This window comes from Pavona decussata, unplaced genomic scaffold (genome assembly GCF_977016875.1).
Source record: "Pavona decussata unplaced genomic scaffold, jaPavDecu1.1 SCAFFOLD_322, whole genome shotgun sequence".
NCBI classification, from domain to species: Eukaryota; Metazoa; Cnidaria; class Anthozoa; order Scleractinia; family Agariciidae; genus Pavona; species Pavona decussata.
Genome location: NW_028145712.1, coordinates 1,202,501 through 1,212,143, shown reverse-complemented (window position 1 = coordinate 1,212,143; position 9,643 = coordinate 1,202,501). Strand labels below are relative to the sequence as shown.

The window sequence follows — 9,643 nt, the reverse complement described above, 5'->3', positions numbered from 1 at the left end:
GGAAACATTACACTGCAACATATATTGCAAATGTAAAAAGTACAAATTAAACTAGATGTCTAATTTTCCTGCAATTTGTATTAAAATGCAAGTCTTTGTTGCAAGAAAAGTTGCAAGGTGGAAGTGCTCCACAAACAATTTACGGCATTGCGTTACAGCTTGCAGAAAAATCACCTCATGTAACACCACCTTTAATTTCCCTTCTCAAAACTTTCCACAGTCTAGGTCCCATCTTTTGAGACCCAGGAGCAGATAGTGGAGACGGGGAAAAAGTCGAAATGGGCAGGAACAAAGTGAAAGTCTTCCTCCCTACTTTTCTTCCTCAATTTTTTCCCCTCTGTTTTGACTTTTTCCTAGTCCCCACTATCTGCCCCTGGGTCTCCGAGCATGTCAAGGTTCCATTTGTTTAATGGTAAACAACTGTTAAATCTCAATAATTCAAAGGGTAAAGGTATCTTACTGTTATCAATTGTTTATTTATTTTTATTTACAAAGCTTCCACCTTGACTTAAATACAGAAAAAAAATGACTAAAAGAAGAAAAACAAACTAAGGCAAAAATAGTGAGGTCACACAACAGAGGTTCGCTCCAAATTGCATTGTGCCCTGGAAGACACCCTAAACTGACTACAGCTAAACAGCATCTGCTTGCTGGCTTAACCAGCAGGATTCATGGATGTGGTTGTAGGGTTCTGTTTTACACAGATTCTAATACTTGTCTTGAATTCCTATAAACTGTGTTCAACTGTGGCCACAGGAACGTTTTCCTGCCTTAACAGCTCTTCACAGTTGATACATAATTTATTATGTCAGCACAGCTGAGAGATCAAAATTTGGAACTGGACATTAAATAAGAGAAGTTGTATCAATGATAGTCAAATTCTCCTAACTAATACTTTAAACAACACCAAATGTACAATATAATGGTCAGTGAGGACAATAATATTATTAGTACTGTGTGGACTTCAGAGCAGGAAGGATTGATAGTAATGTCTGTTCTTGATGCTTCAATGTTTTGATATCCCATGTGTAAAGTTCTACATATACATGTTCGTCTCTATTAATTTTCCAGTACCCAGAGACTTGAGAACTTTTGTAACTTGATCACTGGATGCCTGTCAACAAGAAAAGAAAGAAAAAATTAATCTAGACTAGAGGGTTTCCGAAGTTCATTAATTTTATTACTCCATTAAGAAGTAATTATACGTAACTGTACATAAATTTTAAATACATTGATTACGATGATGACTGATATTTTTATTCAATTTCCTGACCCAAGACTGTTACCAATACTTTTACAAAATTAAGCAGTTTTTTTTAGGATTTTTCTATGGCAGACAGCATACAAACAGCCAGACTGGTGACAGTAAAAATTGAAAAGTTCAAACAATTTTTAAATCTCTGCACGTTGTCTTTCAGTAGCATTTTGAAAATGACAATATTGAAGTTTGAATGAGGCCTTTAACTGCTGTTAAAATTAAAGGTTAAAAATCCTTGCTTTTAAAGCCGTACAAAGTTCACTGATGCACCTATCATCAGCCAACCTCCTGAGGTGGGACCCTGGGCACGGGAAGGGACTTTGTAAAGTTCCCATTCAAAAGTGTTTACAACAATTACTACAATATGACTTCTTGTTTGAAAAAAGGCCTCTACTTTCCCCGTAGTGTAAGGCATGAAAAAACAAACCTCTTTCATTTCCTCCTCCCTTGCTAGGAAAATAATCAATCAAAATGTCTCTAAAAGTCCCCCTAGAAAGTTCCAGTTACATGGGGTACAAGTCAATTGTCAATTACCTGAGGAAGTGAGTTTAGAGGAGCAGTCTTGAGAAGGAATTTGAAAGCTTCTATGGACTGTGAGTCAACATGGGATGACTCGGTATAACATACAAACAGGGCAGCTCCCACTTGGTGAATTTGGCAGTACTGCAAAACTGAAAAGGAAACAAAACACTGAATACAGGTCAATCAATAATATTATTATTAGTACTTCTGAAAAATGCATGGTTCACCCAATTTTCTTTTTGGATTCCAAAATAGTCATGAACTGTGCAGAAACACCCGGTATTTGGAGGTACCATCCTTAATTTTGAAAATAATACTGGGAATAACTAAAAAGAGAATTCATTGAATAAAACAAAAATCAGCTTGTATATCATCACGATAAATGACTTGAGCAAATAACTAGTTCATCCTCAGTTTCCACATTTTAGTGTTCTCACCGCATAAATTAAATTAAAATATAATAAATAGACAGGTCCCAGAAGCTAACAACATTATAAGTTACTTTTATTTTACGAGTACAAATTAGATGTTGTTGATGAATAACATTCAGATTGGGACATAACTTATGAAAGAATTCCTAAACCCTACTCTAATTGAAGCTACTGAACTGAAAAGGAATGACTGTGATGTAGCGATTTCTTACCTGACGCTGCAAGTCCGCTAATGATGTTTGGAGTTTCGAGAAAGGAGCATTCTTTCTTTGGAAACTTTTCCTTCCAAGAATCTGTTTTTAACACTTTAACAAAATCAGATTTGAGATTCCCAGGATCTCTGGTATGATATTCACAAGCATGTGCTGATGTTAGGATCACAACTTGAGATGGCTTCAAGTTTTGAAAAAGCTGCAACATGATTTACAGTACATATTAAGCAAATTATAATATTATTTTAATAACTCATCCCTTCAACAATTAAACATTAATTTTCTTCTCTTTATGCGTGCTTTTAATTAGGGTATCCATATGAGCTTTTAAAAGCTTAATAGGTGAATTTTCAAAGAATTTTTTGCATGAGTATTTGTAGAATGGCTGGAAACACATCTGGTTTAAACCTGGCACATAATGAATGAACAACTTTATTAATGCATCAAATGCTTGCCCACCCACCCCGCCAACCCTCAAAAGAAAATACAGTCGTTGCTCTCCTTGCGACCACTCTCATAAGTGGCCAGCTCTCATTGTGACCACCATTCTGAAACCCCGTTTGAATTGTGTCTTAAACTCTGTAATCAAAAGCTTTCGTAAGCGACCGCTCCCATAAGTGACTGCATAGTCATAAACCGCACAAAAATACTTCTGCAGTGCCGTAGCCAGACTTCAGAACAAGAGGAGGCAAGTTTCGAGCGCCGAAGGCGCGAGCCGCTAGGGGGGTGTGGGGGCATGCTCCCCCAGAAAATTTTGAAATCTGCAGGATCAGAAATGCTCTTGTAAGCATTTTCCGTGGCATTTTTTCTTCAGAAAAGTCAATCTTGGGCAAGTGTAGAAGTTCACTTTTTTCTTGCTTAGCGATGCTGGTGCCAAGTTAATGACCATCTGCATTTTAAAGCATTCAAATGTTATAACACGTATTATAACAATAAAATGAATCCACGAGAGTAGCCAAAGTTTATGGATTTTATACTGTAGATAATTGAGAGAAGTCTTATCAATTATCTGTTTCGATACACTCTTGCTTATGTTCTTCAACTTTGAGACAGCCATGTCATAATATTGCCCTCTCTTATACTTGTAGGACTAAGAAGTCACCAACTTTCACGATAAAGTGTAGTAAACTTCTCCCTTAACAGTTAGAAAAGTAAAAGTTTTTTGCCTGTCGTTTATTCTTTACTGAAAGCTAAGGCAATCCGTCTGTGGCCAGAGGCATCCTATCTCTTTAAAACAGAACTGCTGTCAATTTCCGTTGGTTTATGAATGTACGCTAAAGCAAGCCCTTTCACCCTCGTATTAGCCATGCTTGTTCGCGACAAGGTTTTAAGCCTTCTCAGTGAGCTGAAGGAACGCTCACATGAACGCATGAACAGGAGCCACTGAACTGGAAGGGTCAACAGAAGCTGTAAAATGGTCGATATGTTTGGATAGAATTATTCATTGCAATGGCTCACTGCTTGTTGCTTGTTAGTTCCCGATTTAAAATTTCACAGTACCACCAAGATGGAAGTCGTGGAAAAGATAAACCGTATCCGTGACGATCGCCTCGATTTCCTGGAAACCTTTGAAGAACATCGAAAGGCATTGCTGCATGTCTTGCGATTGAAAAACACCTCTGCGACAACTGCAGCTGTACTAGGAGAGGATTATTTACGACGGATAGTAGAAACCTATTTTGGTCTGAGAGACAACATTACCTCAATGATAACAGTATGGATGTTCTAGAGGCAAACCTGTGCGAGCTCCGTCAAAAGTTTTGAAATGCCTCTCTTACGCCAACCAAATGCAAACGGCTCTTTTAAGAGCCATGAACGAGAAAGGCTTGATCAACAAATCTTTTAAAATCTATTCTTTTACATTTTCTTTTCGCTGAAACGTTCAATATTATAGTGTTTGCAATAAATTTATTGCCAGCACTGCAAACGACCTTTTGTTCTTTCACGACAGTTATATAAAAGTAAAGAAAGCTTCCACATCGGCTCTCAGCCATCGCAGATAAGACACGGGAATAACGGTGACCTTTGATGTCACGTGGCCTGCCCCTCTGTAATCTTAAATCATTTGAAAAACCGCTACTCACAGTTCACATGAAACGAATTAACCTCATTAAAATGCTTTTCCCCTCAATTCATCCACCTTTTATTGGCTGGTTTTATCTTAACCAATCCAATTTTTTCTAGGGATTATTTTCTCAGTTAAACGTTTCTTCCAAAAAAAAAGGGCCAAAATCAAGACGAGGCAACTGCCTCGTCTTGCCTCATGCTAGCTACGGCCCTGCTTCTGTATTAGTAAGCACCGTCCTTAATCGGAAGGTTTTAGGTTCGACTCCTGTTAGGAGAACTCAGATTTTCTTTCCCCAGTATGCCTGTTTCAATGACTGAAAACATAAATCTATCATCTTTTTTTTCGCCACTTTTAACACATAACATCACATTTCTTTCACAAACGCAGATATTGCTCTGATATTTCTGCGTACCTTTTCTGTCCAATAGAATGCCTTCTCTTGGGGAACAGGATTTCTACATTGACAAATTACCGATTCATCATGACCAATGGTTGTTAATTGATACAGGAAACTATCATCGGTTGACTTAGCCGCAGAGCATAACGTTTCAAAGTTCGTGTCACTGTCCTTTTTGGAGGTAATACAAGCCACGATTTCATTCCCTGCTGTCAAAAAATGCGCTTCAAGAAAAGTTGTCGCTACTTCGCCCGCCGCGAGAACCAGCAAGGGACATCCGCTCGTCGGAGAAGTTTGGGAAGATCCCACAATGTGAGGTGCCCAGTGAAAGGCTATAGACTTTGAGTATTCTTCTAGCATGGAAGGATCCTCGTCTTCGTCGTCTTCATCATCATACACGGCACGAGAAGATGGAAACTTCACTTCCCAAACACCGAACGAGGCCGCCATTTTGATTAACAAAGTAGAGCCCATGCTCTCACGGAGGTGAGAGTCACGCGGGGGATGGGGGCAGGGCTGGGGTGTTTCAAAGTGTTTATAAAATATCCCAGAAATTTTAGCCTGCGAGCGCCTGTTCACAGGCTAATATTCCTGGGATCTTTGATAAATACATTGAAACTTTGCTTTGAAAATTGGGTTTAAATTTCAGGGGGAAACTCCACTTTAACGTACACCCACCTCCAACCAACCCTTCGCCCTCCCCCCACCCCCCACAATCACCACAACAACAAATCACCAATCATCATTGTTTTCACAAAAACTAATCATGTGACTATCTTGTGGGGTGTCGCTTTGATGTGTCCAGCTAATCCGCATTGGGTTAGATGTAAAGTTTTCATTCAACGATGATGGCGGAAGCAGTACGCATTTTTCTTCTTGTATGCCTGTTACAAGAAGCGGTGGCACTGGTTCCTGTTAATTCAAATATGAAGTCGTTCTCGTATGCCATAAAAAATGGCTTTCTGTATCCAAATGTCGAGAAGACGCTTTACGAGCACAACACTGGCCAACCCGGCGTAATAACAGAGCAGTGGTTCACCGGCGTACATGCCATGGATCAAGACACGAGAATTAGAATCTACATCGACATGGAAATGGAAGCAAGTTTAGATTTTCAACTCCTTGTTGCTCATGGTGTAGGATTCCGTGAGACAAATGAAATTCCAAATATACCGTGGGGTACTCGGCGACTAGCTCACACCGCCGATGGGGGAATTTACAACACGTTTCGCATACCGTTTGGCAAGTCGTTCCGAGTAACTGCTACCAGACCAACCTACGGCGAGTTCTGGTACATCATTCGAGGAGTAGAGAACTATCCTTTGGTTTTGGGTGATCTCCTTTTGCCGCCACATACAAGATTGAGGCTGTATAAAAACGAGAAAGTTGTCGTGAAACCGCTCGATTTCCTTCCCCTGACATTCGTCAGAAACTCAGCGGGGGCAGTGTTTATGGTAACGTTAGTTGCCAATAGCTCAAATCTGCTGTTTCTCGAAGGCTGTATGCGTGCATACATCGATGGCAGCAACAAGACGACTTGGCTTTCATCAGGTACTGAAGACTTTTTCTTATCTGCATATTACTTTGACAGAGGAACGTACCATCAAGACAATGCTGGCTTGACTTATTTAAAGGCCGAACCCTGGTCCACTCTGAGCGCCTACAAGCTTTTCGAAAACGATCCAGTGCTATTCACCAAATCCCTGGAGCTTTGGTGGAGGTGCAGTGATTTTGACTTCAGTCACGACAAAAATGGCTGCCCTAACACCTGGCCTGACCCAACCCCTCGCAGGAGTGGAGAGTTTGACACTAAAGATTTCTTCAACAAAGAAAAGCATTCCAACAAAGAAGAGCCTTCCAGCAAAGAAAATTTCTCCAGCCACAAAGGGTTTTCTGACAAAGAAAAGTTTTCCAGCAAAGATTTTATCGGCTTGAAACAAAGAATTAGCAAGGAGGGAAAGTCATTTTTGTGTCCACGGTTACAGCCTGCCACAGTGACAACATACACATGGGTATACGAATGGTAAAGGACCAGCTTTGCTTGGTGTCAAGCTAACAAAATAAATTGTTATTTATCACAGTAATAATGCACCACATTGAATTTTGATTATGCACTTGTAAACATTGCATGTGCCAATTATTTTTTTATTCAGGGTAATTCCACAATGCTGCGAAGCCCGGGATAGTAAATCGAACATTCGAAAATCGAACTCGAATTCAATCGCACGAAATCGAACACCAGACTTTCAGTGAGTTCGATTTCCGAACAAATCGAATTCAATCGAACTCAATCCATCTGATTGTGTTCGATTGAGTTCGGAAATTGAACTCAATCGAACACAATTTAATTGATTGAGTTCTGATTGGCTCTGGTAAACCTATACAAAGCCAGCCCAAAGCAAGCCCATCAAAGCAGGTTTTTCTTGTGCTTTGTTACAAGTTATCCAATAACAGAAACCCCATTTATAAACTGTCCACGGCAGTTAAGAGAACAGAACAGAACAAAGCTATCATTATTCCCGCGGGGGTTTTCCGAAATTGCCGTACCGTTTCCTTTTTTAGCTAACTTACAATATTATTACTGCAGAATGACAAATCGAACTCAAAAATACAAGCAAATTACTAAAAAACTTTGCCATCCTTGACGTCAAAGCCGCGGCATTCCTGGTAGCCTTTTTACTACCCATTTGAAGCTTACAATCCACAGCGCATCTGAAGCCATTTCTGCGTCATTTCTTCGTTTACGAAAAACACGTACGCTACACTCCGGACTGAAGTAACTCGAGCTTCCAAGATCTGGTTAGGGATTTTCAAAGCCTGTTTTACACAAATCACGAGTTCGAAAATCGAACGTTCGATTGATTTTTTTTCTTTTCAGTGAGTTTGATTTTGTTCGATTGCCGAACTCAATCGAACTCAATCCACGGATTGAGCTCGATTGAAATTTAGTTCGATTGGGTTCGATTTACTATGCCGGGTGTAAAGGCGTTACTGGGTGAATGTTTTGTTCTTTAACTGTTCTATTTCCTTTGCATATTGTAATTTATTGTAATTATTGGAAAGGATTGGGGAGGCAGTTTAATTAAAAGAACTCATGATTACTTGAAAACTTAAAAAATTAAAGCTTTTCCGAAAATCTATTAAGATTCACCAAAATTACACAAGAAGTGTGCTGTTGGTTAGCTTATTGATCCATAACCATCGACATGTCATTTTAAAATTGCCTAATCTGGTATATACAAACATAACATTTGTTTTCAAGGCAAACATTTGCATCCATATCTGTTCAGAACTGTCTTCCAATAAATTTATTGTGATGCTAAACGGATTTAACTTTAGTAGTTGTGAATAGGGCTGTCATGCGACTTTAAAGAAAGCTGGCCATTAAAACTAAAGAAAATCGTCCTTTCCTGTGATTAGTCACTTGACCCTAGATAGTTTATTGAAGCTTTAGAATTTATTACAGCTCTAGAGCTGAATTAGACAAAACTTTGCAAATGAATTAAAAAATAAGACTAAGCTAAAAAGTGATCCATGAAAAATACCAAATAACATGGAATTACCGGTAAGTCATGTTAGTACATGACATGTCTACTTGGATGCAACCTATTCTTATTAATTTTATGCTTAACCTTTTAAACCCATCATCAACACACATTCTCCTCACTGGACTCCTTATTTTTCTTGTGGGACTAGTTAGGAGTATTTGTTAAAGCATCAAGACCTTTTGTCTTTAGTGATCATTTCCTGTTTTCTCAAAAGTTGAATGCTTGATCAGGTTGGGATATTGTGAGTAGAAATTGCATGTTTGTCACTAGTTAGGCTTAAAGGATTTATGAAATTAAATTTATTTACTGAATGAATTTATTGTAATGAAAAAAAATAGTATTCCAGGGAGTCTCTTTTGTAAAAAAGTTTTCTATGAATGCTTTCACAAGAGGTATAAATTACAGCTCTCTCATATTTTCTTATTCTATTATTTTGTAAATATCTGTTGAGAAAATAAAGAAAAAATATCGTAATGGGAGTTTCACTGCTTTTGCCCAGACATTTCTGTTCAACCAGTTTGGAGATAGGGTAGGGGAGGGCTCTTGAGTTTTGATTTCAGACAAGGCGAGATTATGCACAAGGAACAATGCAGCATAATTAAAAAGGGGGAAGGATAAAGGCTTTCCTTCCAATGACATACCACATGCTACATTAATTCCTTTGGCTACATTCTCCTTTGCTATGTACATGTGGTGTAGATGTACAGGACAAAAAAAAAAGGCATACTTGAGGTCACAATCCACACATATAAAACTTTGTCTGACTGCATGGGATGAATAGAACTGAGCTTAAATGGTTCATCATCTTGGACGACAATCTTGGCTTTGTCAGAAATCTATAAATACCAAATTGATCAGGTCCACATTTTGTAGGAAAAGCTGGTCAAACTACAAAACTGGCTTCAATGCTTTCTCTAGCCTGCATAGCATACACAGCTGTACATTTCCATTGAGGTTTAGAGAGTTTTTTGCTTTTTGACCATGTGGATATATTGGATATTTCGCTATCATCCCAATTTCCATGTGTTCAAACAGCGAAAATTGGCAAAATGCTTGATACGCTTTCTGTTTATCCTTCATGGCCCAGGTGGAACAAAATGATGTGCTGCAGACTGTATTCAAGGGTGCTTGCATCAGAGTTCTGTAGCAAGGCCTTCAAGCATCATTTAGTCACGTTACAAGTGCTGTGCTTCTTGCCAACTACCTC

The 9,643-nt window shown here is 38.8% G+C and overlaps 2 protein-coding genes across 2 annotated transcripts; one reads left to right on the top strand and one right to left on the bottom strand.

The window, feature by feature from the left end:
* Positions 1-451: 451 nt before the first annotated feature.
* On the bottom strand, positions 452-5,455 carry LOC146453858 (proteasome assembly chaperone 1-like). Its single transcript, XM_085096135.1, has 4 exons — positions 4,904-5,455; positions 2,424-2,622; positions 1,793-1,929; positions 452-1,114 (listed from the first exon to the last, which is right to left on the bottom strand). The coding sequence occupies exons 1-4, from the start codon at positions 5,360-5,362 to the stop codon at positions 1,037-1,039; spliced, it is 873 nt and encodes a 290-aa protein (XP_084952261.1). The 5' UTR covers positions 5,363-5,455; the 3' UTR covers positions 452-1,036.
* Positions 5,456-5,684: 229 nt separating this feature from the next.
* LOC146453857 (uncharacterized) lies at positions 5,685-8,910 on the top strand. Its single transcript, XM_085096114.1, has one exon. The coding sequence runs from the start codon at positions 5,734-5,736 to the stop codon at positions 6,913-6,915; it is 1,182 nt and encodes a 393-aa protein (XP_084952240.1). The 5' UTR covers positions 5,685-5,733; the 3' UTR covers positions 6,916-8,910.
* Positions 8,911-9,643: the final 733 nt, after the last annotated feature.